This window comes from Mercenaria mercenaria, chromosome 8 (genome assembly GCF_021730395.1).
Source record: "Mercenaria mercenaria strain notata chromosome 8, MADL_Memer_1, whole genome shotgun sequence".
Lineage (NCBI taxonomy): Eukaryota > Metazoa > Mollusca > Bivalvia > Venerida > Veneridae > Mercenaria > Mercenaria mercenaria.
The window spans coordinates 47,381,918-47,403,921 of record NC_069368.1 but is presented as its reverse complement, the minus strand read 5'-3'; the positions used below and the strand labels follow the sequence as shown (position 1 = coordinate 47,403,921).

The 22,004-nt window shown below is 36.2% G+C and overlaps 1 protein-coding gene across 11 annotated transcripts in view; it reads left to right on the top strand.

Moving 5' to 3' along the window:
* The window catches only part of LOC123566424 (chromodomain-helicase-DNA-binding protein 1-like), a 63,549-nt gene that overhangs the window by 25,566 nt on the left and 15,979 nt on the right, over positions 1-22,004 (top strand). For 6 of the 11 annotated variants that reach the window (XM_053549912.1, XM_053549911.1, XM_053549907.1 and 3 more), the window contains 18 exons: positions 2,607-2,749; positions 3,404-3,626; positions 3,982-4,082; positions 4,623-4,953; positions 5,952-6,168; positions 6,681-6,770; positions 7,584-7,774; positions 12,822-12,957; positions 13,693-13,902; positions 14,353-14,505; positions 15,107-15,178; positions 15,764-15,913; positions 16,469-16,617; positions 17,163-17,262; positions 18,592-18,727; positions 19,030-19,148; positions 19,781-19,983; positions 20,246-20,388. In XM_053549912.1, the coding sequence (XP_053405887.1) occupies positions 2,607-2,749; positions 3,404-3,626; positions 3,982-4,082; positions 4,623-4,953; positions 5,952-6,168; positions 6,681-6,770; positions 7,584-7,774; positions 12,822-12,957; positions 13,693-13,902; positions 14,353-14,505; positions 15,107-15,178; positions 15,764-15,913; positions 16,469-16,617; positions 17,163-17,262; positions 18,592-18,727; positions 19,030-19,148; positions 19,781-19,983; positions 20,246-20,388 (2,867 nt within the window). The remainder of the gene's footprint in view (positions 1-2,606; positions 2,750-3,403; positions 3,627-3,981; positions 4,083-4,622; positions 4,954-5,951; positions 6,169-6,680; positions 6,771-7,583; positions 7,775-12,821; positions 12,958-13,692; positions 13,903-14,352; positions 14,506-15,106; positions 15,179-15,763; positions 15,914-16,468; positions 16,618-17,162; positions 17,263-18,591; positions 18,728-19,029; positions 19,149-19,780; positions 19,984-20,245; positions 20,389-22,004) is intronic. The other 5 variants (XM_053549916.1, XM_053549915.1, XM_053549910.1 and 2 more) reach the window with 3 other exon arrangements.

Sequence of the window (22,004 nt, the reverse complement as noted above, 5' to 3'; positions counted from 1 at the left end):
GTTGGTCATCACCAGAAGATGACCCCTATTGATTTTGAGGTCAATAGGCCAAAGGTCAAGGTCACAGTGACCCGGAACAGTTAAACCCTTTCCGGACGATAACTTGAGAAAGCTTGGGCCTAGGATCACGAAATTATAGGGAGGTTGATCATGACCAGCAGATGACCCCTGTTGATTTTGAGGTCAAAGGTCAAGGTCACATTGAACCAGAACAGTAGAACTTTTGTTTACAGTGAGCAAATAATTTCTGTTCCATGTGCAATTACTGAATGCATCAAAGGGGGCATTTCATGTTCTATGAGCTCTTGTTTCACAAAAGATCGTTAAAAAAAATATGGGTAAAGGTCCTAAAATTTTGTCTCTTTGAAAGTATTTGACATAGTGTCATGAATTCCTGTAGAAAAATTATTCAGTGTAGAAGTTGTGCACCTTACAATTTTTTTCACCAGGTTTACAAATACCCTGGTTAATTATTAGATAGGGGAATGTCATGGAGTATGCAGTTTGGCAGCGTCAAACTGTTGCAATGAAATTTGGTATTTAGGTAGCTTGAAAAGAGACCGAGTTTTGGGTTGCATATGAGATGACTAGTGTCAAGGTCACTGTCAGGGTCATCTGTACTTTAAATAGAAAAACGGTTTCCGCTGGATAACTTTAGTCAAGAATGACACTTGGCAATAAAACTTGATGTCTCGATATCTTGCGTGGAGAGGGAGCCTGAGATCCCAGATGGGGCGATAAGGGTTAAGGTCACTGTTATTAACAGTAGAAAATTAGCTTGAGTCAGGAGTGACATGTCAGTGAAACTTGATGTGTAGGTTGCTTGCATGGAGACAGAAGTTTGGGATTGCATATGGGGTCACTTAGATCAAGGTTTAGGTCACGAGTGCTATAAATAGAAAACTCAGTTAATACCTAATGACTTGAGTCATGTGTGACATATGGCAGTGAAACGTGCTTGTTTTATTTGTATTTCCGATTAGTGTGACTGGATGCAGTCAGATATGGTATAACAGATCCTTATTTTTTTTTAAACAGAATATGATGGTGGGACGCAAAATGGGTTTTCCTGTAATTTCCTCTTTTCTTGTTTATTTTTCCCCCACAATGTATTTTATGTTGCTTTGATATATAACGCTGCTAAATAATGAAAGGTGACTTAAGTTCAAGACAATGTATGAATGAGGTTATATGCAGTAAGCCCATTAAATATTGCCCCTCCCTACAAAAATGCCTCCTATCTTTTAATGATGACAGGGGGCCTCCATGGCCTAGTGGTCAAGGTCACTGACTTAAAATCACTTGCCCCTCATCGATGTGGGTTGGAGCCTCACTCGGGATGTTGAATTCTTCGTGTGAGGAAGCCATCCAGCTGGCTTATGGAAGGTTGGTGGCTCTACCCAGGTGACTGCTCGTTATGAAATAATGCACGGAGGGATACCTGGGGTCTTCCTCCACCATCAAAGCTGGAAAGTTGCGATATGTCCTATGATTGTGTTGGTGCAATGTTAAACCCAACAAAATAAAACAAATAAATTTAATGATGACAAATTGATTAGAAACTGTTTATAATTTATACATGTAAATAAACTGTCTAAGCCCTCCAAAGCTGAATATATAATACCAATGGAGGAAATTTAGAGGTTGTGTCAGTTCATTAAATCAAATTCCAGCAAACACAATTTATCAGTTTAGTTTTCTTCAGACCTTGAAATCCATCAATTCATATCCCCATGAAATTGCTGTTGTGGTAAAATTTCATGCATACAAAATTAATTGATTCTGTACAGAAGTAGATATGTTGTAGATAAATATTGTGCTATCAAATTGTAGAATGAATTGCATGTTTCTAACAGGTCACTGCAAAAGTTACACAAGTAGAATTCATTGTTAGAAAATGGCCTCATTTTTAATAGTAGCCAAATGAAAAAAAATTATTGAGTCACATTTGTTGAATAGTAATAAATGGCTCAGTTATCCATGTCTAATATTCTGATTGTTGGAATGAGTACTGTAAAATCATTTAATTTCGTGGTTTTGGTCAAAACGGCAATTTCATGGGGATTTGAATTCGTGGATTTCAGCTTTTGAACATAAAATGAATGGGAATTTGACTTGTTCGTTGGGATTAAATTTAGTGGATTGACTCTATCACGAAATCCACAAAAACTAGTCCCCCATGAATATTAATGATTTCACAGTATTGATTACTGGATGTAAACATACAGTTTACATGCACTGTACATACTAAGCTGAGAAAATCCATTCTAAGTATATTAATATATGCCAAATTTTAAAATTGCATAACCAGTTGAAAGTTATTGTATAATATTTATGTTTAGCATGGAGTCCCGTTGATAGCTTTCACTATAACTGTATTATCTTCATGCATTCAAATGCTTTTTGCAACACTATTGTAAATGTACGATATTGCAGAATCAAAGACAAACATTTTGTTTTGCATGTACATATGTAAACATACAAGATATTTTTGGTACATCTATAAAAATACAATGCACATGGTTGTTAATGTTTCTGCATTTAGTGGTAAAGCTCATGTTAGCGCTTGTTTAGACTTTATAAAAAAAAGAAAATTCTTTTTACAGTTACAAAGAAGAAGACAGTGGTGCAACTGACTCTGACGACATTATTGAAGCACCAGAAGGTGAAGACGAAGAAAAGGAAAAAGAGGAAGAAAACAAAGAGAGTATAGAAAAAATTCTTGATCATAGACTAGGGAAAAAGGGAGGTAAGTGTGGGAACTGGTTTTTTCTTTAGGTTTTTGGTTCAGATCAGATAATGAAAATTTTGTAATACAGTGGATTTTGGATATTTGCATAACATTTTTTTCAGGACAAAATATTCAAGTAACCGGAGTATTCAGATCAGATAATAATGAAAATTTTGTAGTACAAAATAAACATGTCATGTTTGCTCTGATAGCAAAGCAGTTAATGGTCATTTTGACAATGTCATCACAGTAGACCAGCTGTTTGATCCTTGGACAGTTGAAATGTGCTCAACAACTATTAGAAGACATTTCAAATAAGACTTTGTTCTGTTTTTAATGAGGAAGTTTATAGCATACTTTTGGATATCAATTAATCTAGGAAAAATGACAGGTTAACTGGTCACAATTATACAACAGAATGCTGTGAAAATTCTGCACAAGATTCTGTAAATAACCCTTAGCCTGCTGGCGGCAAGTGATTCTGCATTTACGACCAGTGCAGACCAAGATCAGCCTGCACATTCGTGCAGTCTGATCATGGTCTGCACTGTTTGCTATTCAGTCAGTAAATTTTCAGTGAACACCCCTTTGAATATTAAATAGTATTGCCCAAATTGAATGATGGACCAGTCCATTTCAGAGGGATAAAAAAGGATTCTCTTATGATTTCAGCCTCTGGAGAGAGAACTACTATATATAATATTGAGGAAAATGGTGACTTAAATCTCAGTCTGCCTGAGGACACGCCAAAAGAGATCCAGTTCTTCATTAAATGGAAAAACTGGGCACATATACATAATACATGGGAGTCGGAGGAGAATCTTCGACAGATGAAGATCAATGGAATAAAGAGGCTTGACAACTATATTAAGAAAATGGAGGAGGTAGATGAATGGTATGTCATTGTTGCTGAATTTTTCTGCTATTTTTGCAAGAATGTAATGAAAAGCATTGATTAATTGGGCTGTTGTTCAGATGCTGTCATATATAAGTTTTTGACAGGAAGTTGTAATGTTTATTAACAGGGTTTATATTGAGTCTGTGGCTATCTTTTTAAAGGAAGAAGTCATGCTTTTAGTAATGTAGGCTTATTTGTATTTTCTTTTAAAAGGAAAGAAAATAGAAGTGTTTAGTACTTGTGAAAAATTTACGTTTTATGTTATTATACTCAAGTCTGTTTTATCACAACATAACACTTGCTGTTTTATGAAGTTTTTCAGTTATAAACCATGGAATTTTTAACAATGTAGGAAGAAGTTTGCTTCCCCGGAGGATATTGAGTATTTTGATATACAAATGGAATTCAACGAAGACCTCTATAAGAACTGTCTCCTTGTTGAAAAAATTATATGTAAGTTTACCTCTACATAATATATCTGTTTTTTGCCTACATTGGTTCATGGCAATTACTTTAAATTTGGCAGAAGAAATTTTAGTAGGAATATACATGAGTTTTTTTTTAACAAATGAACAATCATTTCTGCCTCAAGTTTACCTACACAGTACCCTCTAAACATTTAGATATAGTATGCACAATTTGTAAAAATATGGATGTTTGGGGGAAGGGGTGGTTTGTTATTTAAAGAATAGGCTGTTTGTCATGATACGTCGAAGACTGTTTGCATGAAATGCAGTAATTTAAATACTGTAAACAAGGGATTTTGTTTTGCTATATTCACTTACAGTACTTGCTAAAATTACTACTTGTGAAAGTGTTGTTGTGATTGCCCTATAAATTTATTTAAGTTGGCCAGGTATTGCAGATATTTTACTGGGTGAACTATGTTCCATTTTAAACTTTCAACCTCTACAAAACAAAATTGGTTTTACAAGACGAGAAATTATTGATTTGTTTTAACTGTATTCTACTATTTTTCCTTTCTGCTATAAGCCTGTTCGCTTTCAGCTCATTCAAATCAAAAAACAACTAATGAGCAGAATGGATTCCCGGATTACCTCTGTAAGTGGAATGGTTTGCCGTATTCCGAATGTACGTGGGAAGACGGAGACCTTCTGTCTCGAAAGTTCCAAGACATGATTGATGAATATTACCAAAGGAATAAGTCTCAAAAAATACCCACCAAACTTTCAAAGGTTCTGAAGTACCGTCCAAAATATCTGCCATTAAAAAACCAACCGGGATTCATCGGTGGTGAGGAAGAACTTACATTAAGAGATTATCAGCTGGACGGTGTCAACTGGTTAATGCATTCATGGTCAAAGTAAGTTATAAGAGTTCTGTGGTAGCATTTCTCATATTCATAATGGAATACTCTAGACAGGAGAAGGCCCTTTTTTATGTCCCCACATTATGCATATACAGATAGAGTTGCTGCTGTCCGTACACCCTCTGTACGTCACAAAATCTTGTGTGTTCAACTCCTCCCATACTATTAGCCTGATTTGCTTTAAACTTTAACAGATGAACAAGCTTGATGTGCTGATGACCACAAAGGAAGAAATATTCGCTGTGGCTATTTTTACAGCATTTGTTCCCATTTGATAGTTTTGCTATATAGAATATAGAGAAAAATCCTGTGTGTCCAACTCCTCAAACTCTATTGAAAGGATATGCTTTGAATGAATGAGTTGGGTTTTACGGCGAATCAACACAAAAATGTCATATATTACTTCGAGGAAGAGGGTGTATATTATATTTCTCTTAGTGTCTGCTGTTCCGCCGGTCGGTAGACCATTTGGTTTCCAGTCAATAACTAGAATACTTGGTTTCCCAGTAGTCAGACTTCATAGGATGATTGCCCTAGGTCAGTAGATGACATTGTTTAGGGGTCAGTAGGTCAAAGGTAAAGGTGACAGTGACCTGGAGACTGAATGCAGTTCGGCCCAGTAACAATGTTTTGGCCTACAGTCAGTAAACTTCATAGGATGATTGCCTGAGGTCAGGAGAAGACCTCTGTTGTTTTAAGGGTATCTCAGAATTATGATATACATTACCACAATGTTGTTGCTACCATTACATGCATTTGTAAACATGTCAGTGTCAGATTGCAAACATTGAAAAAAAACTGATTTTGTGGCATTGCTGCATTTCCTTTTAAACAAATTTGATTGTTTTAGGAACTGATGGTTTTCAGTATTTCTTTTTCATTCTCCTGATATGTCTTAAATGGTGTGGATATATTTGATTTCTGCATAGAAATGTCAAGTGTTTTAATATGCTGACATAACAGGAAATAAAGAATTTATCTGTATCTTGTAGGGACAACAGCATTATTCTAGCAGATGAGATGGGTTTAGGCAAGACAATTCAGACTATAGGTTTCCTAGCAATTCTCCACAACACCTACCAGTTATATGGACCATTCCTTATTGTTGTGCCACTATCTACAGTTGTAGCTTGGCAGAGAGAGTTTCAGAACTGGTGTCCAGAAATGAATGTCATAATCTATCTTGGGGATGTCAACAGCAGAAATTTGGTATGACCTTAGGTTTACATTACTGGTTTAAAAGAACACATCCGCTGGTTTATGGAAATCTGTCAGTGTTCTTTCACATTAGAATCATATACACATGTCTTGAAATAATTGATCTAGTAAAAAATTTGTAAATACTTAAATTAGAAGGAAGGAAAAACTTGTTTAAAAGAGATATAGATATATGAAGTATTCAGGATTGTTTGTATATTAACACAGTTTGTTTTCCACAATATTTTTAATACTGTGAAATCATTAATATTCATGGGGGTCTAATTTTTGTGGATTTCGTGGTTGAGTAAATCCACAAAATTTAATCCCAAGAACAAGTAAATACCCATTCATTTTATGCTCAAAAAGTGAAATCCACAAATTCATATCCCCACGAAATAGCAGTTTTGACCAAAACCACGAAATTTCATGCCAATGAAATTAAATGATTTTACAGTAGTCATTTACTTTAAGAAGATATGTTTTAGCTATTTGTGTTAACATCTAAAATTTTATTTTAACAGATTCGTGAGTATGAATGGTGTCACCCTGGAAACAAGAGGTTAAAATTTAATGTGCTGGTCACCACATATGAAATCCTTTTGAAAGATAAGGTATTGCCTGTTTCTGATTCTGTAGTTAAAATTCCTAATGTCTTTCTGTAGTTTCTCTTAATTGGTGGAAGTGCTTTCATTTCAAATGGTTTTGAAGTAAGGTTTTTATGCCCCCCCCCCCCCCCCGGCATCTACTGATGCGGGAGGCATATAGTGATTGTCCTGTCTGTTCGTCCGCCTGTACGAGGTTATCCAAATGGGACCGTTATGTCTAGCATCAATACCCCTCACTGGAATGACTTGATACTAATGCAGATGTAACCTGTGACCATTCCTCATCTTCAAACATCTCCTGACCTCAGTTTGACTTTGACCTTGACCTTGTTTTGGACTTGGGTTGCTTTGTATGGGCCATCTCTTGGTTAACCAAATGGGACCGTTTCCTCTAGCATCAATACCCCTTACTAGAATGACTTGATACCAATGCAGGTATAACCATTCCTCATCTTCAAACATCACCTAATCTCAGTTTGACCTTGACCTCGTTTTGGACTTAGATTGCTTTGTATCGACAAGGATGCAACGGCGGGCATCAAGTGTTTATTGAACGCAGCTTCTTGTTCTTAACTACATTTAATTATTAGTTGGAATAAATGTCCTAAATACATACTGAAAATAAGTAAAATTTCTATATTTAGCAAAACCTTGTTTTAACTCTTCAACCAAAAACAAAATCATGAATATGGTGATATACATTGAGAAAAATCTTTGTTATTCAAGTGAAAGCAATTTTTATATTTGAGCTGTGAAATAGTACTTTCATTTTAATAACTTTTGTATGAGATGTTACTCATTGTATATATCTTTCTTTAGTCATTCCTTGGTGCTGTGAGCTGGGCGGAACTGATAGTGGATGAGGCACATCGACTTAAAAACACCGATTCATTACTATACAGAACATTGATGGATTTTAAGTCAAACCATCGCCTACTTATCACTGGTACTCCACTACAGAACTCCTTGAAGGAACTTTGGGCTTTGCTGCACTTCATTATGCCTGAAAAGTATGTCTAATTTGACTAGTTCTCATATTACACATTAGCCCGCCCGCTTAGCTCAGTAGGTAAGAGCATTGGTCTACGGATCGTGGGGTCTCGAGTTCGATCCTCGGGCGGGGCGTATGTTCTCCGTGATTATTTGATAAACGACATTGTGTCTGAAATCATTAGTCCTCCACCTCTGATTCATGTGGGGAAGTTGGCAGTTACTTGCGGAGAACAGGTTTGTACTGGTACAGAATCCAGAAACACTGGTTAGGTTAACTGCCCGCCGTTACATGACTGAAATACTGTTGAAAAACGGTGTTAAACCCAAAACAAACAAACCGAGGGCTTAGAGCGAAACTGGTCTATCTGTATATAGAAATAGAAGCAGGTAGACCAGTTTCGCTCTAAGCCCTCGAAACATACTACACATTAAAAAAACTGATTTTATGCATTCATTGACATTACCTTTATCACATTTTATGTGTACTGTGTGTTTGATTCAGTAACAGGAATTCTGATTTTTTTTTAGCTCACCTGTCACAAAGTGACAAGGTGAGCTTTTGTGATCGCGCGGCGTCCGTCGTCCGTCCGTGCGTGCGTCCGTAAACTTTTGCTTGTGACCACTCTAGAGGTCACATGTTTCATGGGATCTTTATGAAAATTGATCAGAATGTTCACCTTGATGATATCTAGGTCAAGTTCGAAACTGGGTCACGTGCCATCAAAAACTAGGTCAGTAGGTCTAAAAATAGAAAAACCTTGTGACCTCTCTAGAGGCCATATATTTCACAAGATCTTCATGAAAATTGGTCAGAATGTTCACCTTGATGATATCTAGGTCAAGTTCGAAACTGGGTCACGTGGGGTTAAAAACTAGGTCAGTAGATCTAAAAATAGAAAAACCTTGTGACCTCTCTAGAGGCCATATTTTTCATGAGATCTTCATGAATATTGGTCAGAATGTTCACCTTGATGATATCTAGGTCAAGTTCGAAACTGGGTCACGTGGGATCAAAAACTAGGTCAGTAGGTCTAAAAATAGAAAAACCTTGTGACCTCTCTAGAGGCCATATTTTTCATGAGATCTTCATGAATATTGGTCAGAATGTTCACCTTGATGATATCTAGGTCAAGTTTGAAACTGGGTCATGTGGGGTCAAAAACTAGGTCATTAGGTCTAAAAATAGAAAAACCTTGTGACCTCTCTAGAGGCCATATTTCTCAATGGATCTTCATGAAAATTGGTCAGAATGTTCACCTTGATGATATCTAGGTCAAGTTCGAAACTGGGTCACATAGGGGTAAAAACTAGGTCAGTAGATCTAAAAATAGAAAAACCTTGTGACCTCTCTAGAGGCCATATTTTTCATGAGATCTTCATGAATATTGGTCAGAATGTTCACCTTGATGATATCTAGGTCAAGTTCGATACTGGGTCATGTGGGATCAAAAACTAGGTCAGTAGGTCTAAAAATAGAAAAACCTTGTGACCTCTCTAGAGGCCATATTTCTCAATGGATCTTCATGAAAATTGGTCAGAATGTTCACCTTGATGATATCTAGGTCAAGTTCGAAACTGGGTCACGTGCGGTCAAAAACTAGGTCAGTAGGTCTGAAAATAGAAAAACCTTGTGACCTCTCTAGAGGCCATATTTTTCAATGGATCTTCATGAAAATTGGTCAGAATGTTAACCTTGATGATATCTAGATCAAGTTCGAAACTGGGTCACGTGGGGTTAAAAACTAGGTCAGTAGATCTAAAAATAGAAAAACCTTGTGACCTCTCTAGAGGCCATATTTTTCATGAGATCTTCATGAATATTGGTCAGAAGGTTCATCTTGATGATATCTAGGTCAGGTTTGAAACTGGGTCACGTGGGGTCAAAAACTAGGTCAGTAGGTCTAAAAATAGAAAAACCTTGTGACCTCTCTAGAGGCCATATTTCTCTATGGATCTTCATGAAAATTGGTGAGACTGTTCAGCTTGATGATATCTAGGTCAGGTTCGTAACTGGGTCATGTGCCGTCAAAAACTAGGTCAGTAGGTCGAAAAATAGAAAAACCTTGTGACCTCTCTAGAGGCCATATTTTTCACGAGATCTTCATGAAAATTGGTGAGAATGTTCACCTTGATGATATCTAGGTCAAGTTTAAAAGTTGGTCACGTGCCTTCAAAAACTAGGTCATTAGGTCAAATAATAGAAAAACCTTGTGACCTCTCTAGAGGCCATATTTTTCAATGGATCTTCATGAAAATTGGTCAGAATTTTTTATCTTGATGATATCTATGTCACATGTGCTGAAAAACTAGGTCACTTTGTCAAATAATAGAAATAACGACGTCATACTCAGTTCAACACTGGGTCATGTGGGGATAGGTGAGCGATTCAGGACCATCATGGTCCTCTTGTTATGCGAAAGTTGAAGTACAATTTGATAAATCGATAAAGTTGATTTTTCATCTGATTTCAAATACGTTTTCTTTATTGTTAATCCGAATTTTCTAGCGACATGTTGAAGGTCAAATGTTTTTTAGCTCACCTTTCACATAGTGACAAGGTGAGCTTTTGTGATCACCCGTCGTCTGTGCGTCCGTCCGTGTGTCCGTCAACAATTTCATGTCTGCACGATAGTGGTTTCATTTATGATTTTATTTTAACCAAACTGGCACACAACTTGTATCACCATAAGATCTTGGTTCCTTTTTTGAACTGGCCAGATCCCATTATGGGTTCCAGAGTTATGGCCCCTGAAAGGGCCAAAATTAGCTATTTTGACCTTGTCTGCACAATAGCAGCTTCATTTATGATTTGATTTTTACTAAACTTGGACACAACTTGTATCACCATAAGATCTTGGTTCCTTTCTTGAACTGGCCAGATTCCATTATGGGTTCCAGAGTTATGGCCCCTGAAAGGGCCAGAATTAGCTATTTTGACCTTGTCTGCACAATAGCAGCTTCATTTATGATTTGATTTTAACCAAACTTGTATCACCACAAGAACTTGGTTCCTTTCTTGAACTGGCCAGATTCTTTTATGGGTTCCAGAGTTATGGCCCCTGATAGGGCCAGAATTAGCTATTTTGACCTTGTCTGCACAACAGCAGCTTCATTTATAATTTGAATTTAATCAAACTTGCACAAAACTTGTGTCACCATAAGGTGTTGATTCCTTTCTTGAACCGGCCAGATCCAATAATGGGTTCCAGAGTGATGGCCCCTGAAAGGGCCAAAATTAGTTATTAGCTCATCTGATTTTTTGAAAAAAAATGATGAGTTATTGTCATCACTTGAGCGGTTGTCGGCGTCGGCGTCTGCGTCGGCGTTGCCTGGTTAAGTTTTATGTTTAGGTCAGCTTTTCTCCTAAACTGTCAAAGCTATTGCTTTGAAACTTGGAATACTTGTTCACCATCATAAGCTGACCCTGTATAGCAAGAAACATAACTCCATCTTGCTTTTTGCAAGATTTATGGCCCCTTTTGTACTTAGAAAATATCAGATTTCTTGGTTAAGTTTTATGTTTAGGTCAACTTTTCTCCTAAACTATCAAAGCTATTGCTTTAAAACTTGATATACTTGTTCACCATCATAAGCAGACCCTGTACATCAAGAAACATAACTCCATCTTGCATTTTGCAAGATTTATTGCCCCTTTTGGACTTAGAAAATCAGTTTTCTTGGTTAAGTTTTATGTTTGGGTCAGCTTTTATCCTAAACGATCAAAGCTATTGCTTTAAAACTTGCAACACTTGTTCACCATTATAAGTTGACCCTGTACAGCAAGAAACAAAACTCCGTCCTGCTTTTTGCAAGATTTATGGCCCCTTTTGGACTTAGAAAATATCAGATTTCTTGGTTAAGTTTTATGTTTAGGTCAACTTTTTCTCTTAAACTATCAAAGCCATTGCTTTGAAACTTGCAACACTTGTTCACCATCATAAGCTGACCCTGTACAGCAAGCAACATAACTCCATCCTGCTTTTTGCAATAATTATTGCCCCTTTTGGACTTAGAAAATCATTTTCTTGGTTGAGTATTATGTTTAAGTCAACTTTTCTCATAAACTATCAAAGCTATTGCTTTAAAACTTGCAACAGTTTTTCACCATCATAAGTGGACACTGTACATCAAGAAACATAACTCTATACTGCTTTTTGCAAGAATGATGGCCCTTTTTAGACTTAGAAAATCATGGGTAGGACAATATTTCTATTACACAAAAAAAATCAGATGAGCGTCAGCACCCGCAAGGCGGTGCTCTTGTTTTGACCTTGTCTGCACAATAGCAGCTTCATTTATGATTTGGTTTTAATCAAACTTGCACACAGCTTGTATCACCATAAGATCTCAATTCCTTTTTATACGCCCGAAGGGACGTATTATGTTACCACTTCGGTGTCCGTCTGTCTATTGGTTAGCAATTTTTCTTCCGCTTTGTAACTGTTGAACCCGTTGAAGGATTTCAAAGAAATCTGACAAAAATGTTCACCTCATCGAAACGACGTGCATAGCGCATGTTTTGGATGGCTCACTTCAAGGTCAAGGTCACACTTAGGGGTCAAAGGTCATATGACTTTGTTTTGTGTGTATATTGCTCTGCATTTGCGTTGCATTGCAGTGCTCTCGTTTTTATTTTGCAGATCCTTCTTTTGTTCACTTACAATAATTTCCCTTTTATGGTACTATAAATAGCTTATTTAGTAACCTTTTTATTATTGGCTGTAGGGAAAAAACGAGACCACTTTTCTGTGGTACAACATGGATAGTATCTCCAATTTTTAGGTGTTTTTTGAAATAACTGTACCTTGTAAGAATTTTTTTTTTCTTTTTGGTTAAATTTCTTCCCTTTATTGTTTGACCTTCTTGTCCTTAAGTGTAATGATAACAGGTGAGCGATATATAGGGCCATCATGGCCCTCTTGTTTCTTCGAGTTTTCAGCACATGCCTGAGATAATGCTGTGTGCACCTTGGGGTTAAGGGGGTGGTGGAATTGACTTAGTAAACCAAGAATGATTTCAAAAAGTAAAGTAAATTTAATTACAATGTCATTTGTGTGTTTATAGGTTTCCAAAGTGGTCAGACTTTGAAGAAAAGCATTCTCGTGCAGACAAGACAGGTTTTGCTTTACTTCACAAGCAATTAGAGGCCTTCTTGATAAGAAGAGTGAAAAAAGATGTGGAAAAATCACTTCCTGCTAAGGTATAACAGCTTCTTTGACACTCTGTTGTGAGAGCTACGTAATTCAGCTTGCAGCCCGCCCAGTAGGGAGAGCACAAATCTAAGGGTTACAAATTTGATCTTGGTCCCGATAAAGATTTGTTGAAAGGGATTGTATGGATTTAGAATTCTTTACGTGAGGAAGCTTTCCAACTGGTTTAAAGGTCAGTGGGTCTGTGTGCCTTGTAGCCGCAGATGGGTACCTTGGACTGAATATCAAAGTTGAAAGTTGCGATATGAGCTATAATTATGTTGGTGTCAAAAATAAAAATTATCTTAAAAAAAGATTCATTGCTTGATATTCAGTTAAGCAATTAACGTAACTTTAGTTCATTTGCTGAGGTCGTGGGTTCGATCCCAGGCTGCGTCATACCAAAGACGTAAAAATGGTACTAGTAGCTTCCTCGCTTTGTGCTCCGCATTAAGAGGATAGTGCTAGGACTGGTCAGCCCGGTGTCAGTATAATGTGACTGGGTGGGATATCATGTCGCGTGTCTACAGCCTGATATTCCTGTGAGGTAGCACTATAAAGTTGGGCATTGTGCTCACTGCTACAAGTAGACACTATCGTTTATATGACTGAAAAATTGTTGAAAAAGACGTTAAACCAGAACACACGCAGTTCATTTGCTTGATACTCTGTTCGAATGGGAAAATGATAAAGATGTATTTTAGTTAAGTTTTGAGTGATTTACTGTTTTAACTGGATGATTTCAGACTGAGCAAATCCTGCGTGTAGAGATGTCCTCGGTACAGAGACAGTATTATAAATGGATATTGACGAAGAACTACAAGGAGTTGAACAAAGGCTTGAAGGGCAGTTGCTCCTCCTTTGTAAACATTATAATGGAGTTAAAGAAATGTTGTAATCATGCATTTTTGGTCCGCCCTCCCGAGAACGAGCCCAGTCAGAATGACCACTTACAGGTAGGGCTTGAAAATTCGTTAAATTCTTTAGATGAAGCTTTCATGCTAAAGGAGATTTTTAGCCTTTCCTGAAAATTTTAGATGAATTCTAATTTTGTGTAAGATAAGAGCTTTTGTCATTTATTTAGTTATTAAAGGTTTGCCTTTGGAAAGATAATTTTTTATCAATATTATAAGTATACTTTGAAATAAACATACATTCTTTTCAAATTGCAATTTACTGTAGAATTGGACAAGTTTGTGACATGGAAATTGTTCGGAAAGTCAAGAACTTCTCCAAAGACACATCATTATAGTAGGGTAAAGATAACTTAAGCTTTGGCCCGTCAGTTCTGTTGATTTGCGAATGTTTCCGCTTGCGACACATCTGGAATATAATTTGCGAACTTTGATGCACAAATATATCCTGTTATGTAATAGTCTTTAAATCTTTTATGCCTTTTTTTACAGACATTGATAAGAGGAAGTGGAAAATTAATTCTGCTGGACAAGTTGTTGCTTAGGTTACGTGAGAAAGGTCATAGAGTGCTAATCTTCTCTCAGATGGTTCGTCTCCTTGATATTGTCTCGGAATATCTCCAGCTGAGACATTTTCAATACCAGGTAAGTTACCGATACAAAAATCTAAATATCTTTGTCTTGTAACAAATATGGTGAACAGAAGTTTCAGTTTGCTTCACATTAACCCTTAGCCTGCTAAATTTCTACAATGAACTTGTCCATCATTCAATTTGGACAACACCATTCACTGTTAAAAGGGGTGCTTAACAAAAAGATACCGACTGAATGGCAAACAGTGCAGATCATGATCAGACTGCACATATGTACAGGCTGATCATGATCTACTCTGGTCGCAAAGGCAGAATCAATCGTGTTCAGCATGATAAGGGTTAAAAATTGAAAAAAAAAAATGAAATTAATAAAGAATTATGATTTTGTGCTCATTGAAACATGACCAATATTTTCATTAATTGGTTACATTTAAGTAAAGATATTTTACTGTTTATATTCTATTTCATACTATTAAGTCTCTACAGTAGTATAGAATGAGATTCTCCAACTGGAACTTATATGTTAGAGACCTAAAAAAAGTTCCTTTACAGCCAAATACTGAGTTTTAGGTCAAAGAGAAGGCATTTGGTGCAGTTGACTTCTTGAACAACCTCTCCAGGAGAAATATATTTGATGTTTGTTTATTTTTTAGAGGCTTGATGGTTCCATTCGTGGAGATTTAAGAAAGTCTGCATTGGATCATTTCAATGCTGAAGGATCTCAGGTTTGTGATTTTTTTTTACAATGATATTTTTAATGCATTGAAATAATATCTGTCAGTCATTTATTGATAAATGTCGTATACCTTGTTTAATCATCAGATAGTTTTGATGTATTTCTGTGTTGAAAAAAAAAATGTAATACAGAAATCTAAAAGTGCGATTTAGATCCCAAACCATCCATTTAAAACACTGAACTAATATTGGTAGAGAATGTGTCTTTGTTCTTTTATTGTGAAACTAATGTACTGATCTGGCATCGCTATGTGAGATATTTCTTATTCTCAGCAAGGAATACTAATAGGGTTGTCAGAAAATACACTAAATGTTCAAATTACAAAAAAACAATACAGATTTTAACAATGTTTCTTTCATCCGCAGTTTAATTTGAGGAAAATACTATCTTCCTGAATAAGTTTTCCTTGTTCATAAAGTGAACTGTAATTGAAGACAAGAGGAGCATGTCGCGGGCTTAGCGCAAAACGGTTGTAACTCCTTCTTTATTTCATATAAGTTACAACCGTTTTGTGCTAAGCCCGCGATGTGTTAATTTTGGCAGATCTTTGACTGGATATACCTTTTCTTTTCAGGATTTTTGTTTTTTGCTCTCTACGAGGGCTGGTGGTTTAGGTGTGAATCTTGCCACTGCTGATACTGTGATAATATTTGATAGTGACTGGAATCCTCAGAATGATCTGCAGGCACAGGCCAGAGCACACAGGATAGGACAGAAAAATCAGGTAATGAATCGACAAATTAAAAAGTTAACTTACTTAGCCAAATTATCAATCAGGATCATTGATAAACAAAGTACTAAAAGGCAGACCAAGAATGTTTCAAGAATGGTGGAATAGCAAACCTTGTAGTACAGTAGCTGAAGCATTATTTGTCCAAATTATTTTCACTTAAAATCAGTTTTCCTGCTGTCACCTGATGGAATGTTGAGAGTTGTGAAAAAAAAAAAGATTTTATTTACATCTTTATCCTAGTTGCTTATATATATATTTAGTGGGCCTGTGTGATCAAGTGGTTAATGTTACTGACATGGCATCACAGCTGTGGGTTCAAGCCCTCACTTGGGGTGAATTCTTTCTTGTGAGGAAGCTGCCTTATAGAAGTTTGGTGGTTCTACTCTGGTACCCTTCCATGCTTGAAATTATGCTTGCAGGGGACCATCAGATGTTCTCGAAAGTCTCAATATGATCTAAACTTAGGTCAATATCACTTAAAAACCAACAAAAAAAGAAATATGTATGTTATTGTCACTTAATATAAAAACTTGATATATGTTGCAGGTGTCTGTGTATCGTTTAGTCACAAAGAATAGTGTAGAGGAGGAGATAGTGGAGAGAGCCAAACGTAAAATGGTGCTGGACCACCTTGTTATTCAACGCATGGACACAACAGGACGTACTGTACTCAATAAAGAAAATGATCTTTCAAGGTACTTTCATGCTGCCTGTACAAGATACTATTCACATCTATCGAATACTTGATAAAGAATATAATTATAAAATTTCCAGTTTAGAATATTGTCTAAAGTAGTCATTGTCAAATGGAAGTGAGTAGTAATTGAAACGGGGAATGAAGAAATGTTATGTTACTTAAGTGTACTTAAGCATCGGTGAATTAAAATTATGTAAATTAAGTGTACTTGAGCATTGATGAATGAAAATTAAGTTAGTCTGAATGTACATTAGCATCAGTGATGTCCCTGGGAAGTTTCAGAGTGGTGATTTTGAAATGAGTGAGTTCCCAATTGTACCCCAAAAAAAAAAAAAACAAGTTTGGAGGGGTAAATGAGTTTTGGTTGGTTGGCCTGTGTGTTGCAAGAAGTTGTGGAGCAAACTATTTCCACTGTTTTTACACATTTAACTGTTTTGAGCCAGTTAAATGAAACTACAGTGAGATTGTGCCATGTTATCACCCTTTTGTTTTTCTCTGCCACAGTATTGTCTTAAGTTGTACATGTATATTTGCCTGTTTCAGTAGTAGGAAGATACCATTCAGCAAGCACGAGTTGAACTCCATACTTAAATTTGGTGCTGAAGAATTGTTTAAGGAAGAAAATGATGATGAAGAACCACAGGTATGTTTGATTTCCTTTATATGCCTTCCGGCATCTACTGATGCGGGAGGCATATAGTGATCGTCCTGTCCGTCTGTTTGTCCGTCCGTTGGAGGTTAACCAAATGGGACCGTTTCGTCTAGCATCAGTACCCCTTACTAGAATGACTTGATACTAATGCAGATGTAACCTGTGACCATTCGTCATCTTCAGACATCACCTGACCTCAGTTTGACCTTGACCTCATTTTGGACTTAGGTTACTTTATATGGGCCATCTCTTGGTTAACCAAATGGGACCGTTTCGTCTAGCATCAATACCACTTACTAGAATGACTTGATACTAATGCAGATGTAACCTTTGACCATTCCTCATCTTTAGACATCACCTGACCTCAGTTTGACCTTGACCTCATTTTGGACTTGGGTTGCTTTATATGGGCCATCTCTTGGTTAACCAAATGGGACCGTTTTGTCTAGCATCAATACCCCTTACTAGAATGACTTTATACTAATGCAGATGTAACCTCTGACCATTCCTCATCTTCAGACATCATGTGACCTCAGTTTGACCTTGAACTTGACCTCGTTTTGGACTTATCGACAAGGATGCCACCGGGGGCATCAAGCGTTTATTGAACGCAGCTTCTTGTTTCATAGGATCGTATTTTGTTATGCCCCAGAAGGGAGACATATTAGTTTTCATCTGTCTGTTCGTTCGTTCGTTCGTCACGACGTTAACTTTTTGCATGAAGGCACTTTACTCCCGAACCACTGCACCCAGGACCTTCAAACTTCACATGCCAATAGTACCTATTGAGTACATGACCCTTTTGACTTTGGGGTCACCAGGTCAAAGGTCAAGGTGCTGCGGGGGCATTTGTCACCATTAGTGACAGCTCTTTGTTGTTTTTTATCATTTAAGATATTTGTTTAAATAATGAATTATTACTGTTTTACCTAAACTTAAGTCAGATCAGCTTACTTGCTTAAATCACTTGCTTTGCACTGCTGTTGGTTCAAAACCTCACTGGGTCGTGTAATGAAGCCATCCAGCTTAGGAAAGGTTGGTGGTTCTACCTAGGAGCCTATCTGTTCCAGAAATGCTACCCAGAGAGGCACCTGGAGCCTCGTTCCACTTTCAAAATCTTGAAAGTTGCTTTATGACATAAAATTGTGTCAATGTGACTGTACAGAACAAAGTGGACTGGATAATTTTCTCATATTGTTTATGCACATTTGTTTAAACTTTGGTTTCTTTGAAATGAAAATTTACTTCTTTGAAGCCATTCACATTATTTTAGTAAGGTATTTATTTTGGTGAAATGAGAGCATTTTTCTCTGTGTTTAGGTTGATATAGATGAGATATTGGAACAAGCAGAGACAAGAGAAATGGACGAGAATAAGGGTGTTGGGGATGAACTTCTGTCACAGTTCAAAATTGTCACCTTTGAAAACCTAGAGGATGAAGAAATTGAAACTCCAGGTATTTATTTTGTCCAACTTTATGGTAGGCTTCATTGATTATAGATTGTTATCTATGTTTCTTTTGAACATCTACGGAGTATTTTTAAAGAATTTTTTTCTGATGACTATTTTATAGAGATAGGAGGTACAATGATAGCTTTTTAGTTTTATACTGGTATAGAATTTCTAGGAACATGTTTACTTTCATGATGTTTTTAACAGATGATTTAATGTCAGAAAAATAAGATCAGTTAAACAAAGTTCTTAGCCAGTAACATCAATACATATTGTCTGTATTAAATATGAATTCTACATTGATAGGTAAAGACTGGGACAAGATCATCCCAAAGGGAGACATTGATCGTGTAGAGGAGGAGGAGAGACAGAGGGCATTATTGGAACTGAATCTCCCACCTAGACAGAGAACCACAATACAACAGGTTTGAATCACGTTCTACTTGTGTTGCTGATTATGCCATTTTTTACACGTTTTAATGTTTGGCAGCTAGTTATCTGCTAGTGTTCTAGGATTTTGTGTAAATATTACTTTACTATGTTCTACGTTAGTAATTTACAACTTTTCACATTTTAAACATAAGCAACATCCTCTTTCCTTTGGATAAAAACTGGGACCTTGTGGTTTGTATTCCTGTGATATAGAGTGAAGTCGGTTGGTACAGTTAAATATGAAATTATCATCTTTAAAGAGGTTATTTGCAGATTTTGTAAAAAAAATATTTTCATTTCTTACTTGATACCATATTTGCTCATAAGTTGACAAACTGTATTTTGAGGCTTAATCTTTCATGAAACTTTAGATGTTTTATTCTTTTGTATATACTGTTGTGTATTCGTAGTTCTTTAGAAATATTGAACTACTGGTTATGACAGAGTAGTTTCAGTATGTGGTATTTGATACAAAATTTATTTGAAAAAAAAAAAAAAAAAAAAAACGCTTCTGCCTAAGTAGAAAACTTTAGTTACTGAAAAACTCACTAAGTACAATCAGAACAATTTGAAATTCAATGAAATTAATTATTTTATCATTGAAAGTTTATGGATATGTTTACAGCTGGAGAAAAGTCTGGGGTCTGATGATGAAGACAAGAACAATGAAGAAGATTCTGACAGTTCTGATTCTGGGAGTGATGATGATCGACCTAAGAAACGTGGACGTCCACGGGCCGGCAAGAATGATAATATCAAGGGGTTTACAAATGCTGAAATAAGACGTTTTATTAAAAGTTACAAGAAATATGGAGATCCACTCTCAAGGTAATTCTTTAATAAAAAAAACTACCTTTGTTTAATTATTTGTATTTATAACTTGAATTTAAACTATGTCTTGTAATTCATATACAGCTTTGGCTTAAGAGAAATTTGAAATCATATGATTATGAATACAAAAATTGGAATGGCTCTGTAATATACATTTCAGAAAGTACCCATTTATTGAGATACGTATTTAGTGTTATGTTTGTACTTATATCTGATGACAACCAGAACTTAATAATGATACTACTGACATTGTGCACAGGTTGGATGATATTGCTTGTGATGCAGAGCTTCAAGAGAAGTCGGAATCTGATCTCAGAAAAATGGCAGAATTGCTCAAGTCTTCTTGTGAACAAGCTCTCAAAGAATTTAATGCCAAAAAACAGGAACAGGAAGCCCCAGAAGGTTGGTTTATCTTGCATATTGAATAAATGAATGTTTGATCTTTGGTAAAAGAGTATGAATTTTCCATTTTCCATTGTTAAATTTCATATTCTAGTAATGTGTTGATTTTGTTTCAAAGCAAACATCAATTTTGACATTTGTTTGCAGTGGATAATTTCTAACCTCAAAAGAAACAGCTTGAATGACTTCAGATATTGATAGTACTTGTTACACTCATTGCCTCCCTGTCCCAAGAAACTGTAATTGAAATAAGGACACTAGAGTAAATTTATCCTGTTTTTATCTCCAACTTACCCTAAAATTCACTTAGTTGATTACAAAATGTTTGATTTACACAGAAGGAATTTTTTCTCTTGATTAACCATTTAATCAATTAAGATACGACCAGTTATTTATCCCCCCGCCAAAGGCGAAGGGGATATTAGAAATGCTCTCCGTCCATGCGTGCGTCCGTCCGCAACGATCTTTGTCCGGAGCATAACTCCAAAAGTACTGGAGGGATTTTCTTCAAACTTCATACACTGATAGAACACATTGGGAGGAAGTGCAGTGTGCACGAACAATAACTCTACCTTGCCTATTTTTTGAGTTATTTCCCTTTATCTTATTTTCTTAAAAAATTTTGTCTGGAGCATAACTCCAAAAGTACTGGAGGGATTTTCTTCAGACTTCATACACTGATAGAACACATTGGGAGGAAGTGCAGTGTGCAAGAACAATAACTCTACCTTGCTTATTTTTTGAGTTATTCCCCTTTATCTTATTTTCTTAAAAAATTTTGTCCGAAGCATAACTCCAAAAGTACTGGAGGGATTTTCTTCAAACTTCATACACTGATAGAACACATTGGGAGGAAGTGCAGTGTGCAAGAACAATAACTCTACCTTGCCAATTTTTTGAGTTATTCCCCTTTATCATATTTTCTTAAAAAAAATTGTCCGGAGCATTTCTTCTTCATGCATAGAGGGATTTTGATATAACTTGGCACAAATGTTCACCACCACTAGACAGAATGTCATGCGCAAGATCCAGGTCTCTAGGTCTAAGGTCAAGGTCACACTTAGAGGCCAAAGGTCAGATGCAAGAATGACATTGTCCGAAGCATTTCTTCTTCATGCATGGAGGGATTTTGATGTAACTTGGCACAATTATACACCATCATGAGACGAAGTGTCATGCGCAGTTCCCTTCTTTAGAATTACCTCCCTTTGTTGTTACTTAAAACAGCTTTTATTGTAACTTTTTCATTACTAGTCATACGGAAAAATCGAGACCACTTTTCTGTAGTACAACATGCATGCTACATCCAATTTTGAGGTGTGTTTTGACCAATCTCTACCTAAAGATTTTTTTGTGGACTTGCAATATTTTTTTTTTTTTTTTTTTTAAGATTAACTTCCCTTAGTTGTTACTATAAATAACTTATATTGTAACATTTTTATAATTGACCGTAGGGAAAAAACAAGACCACTTTTCTGTGGTACAACATGGATGTTACTTTCCAATTTAACGTGTATTTTAAGATATCTGTACCTTGTAAGGAGTTTTTTGTGGACTTAGAAAAACAAAAGACTTACAATGATTATTAAACAACCACAAAATTAAAATTCCATTTG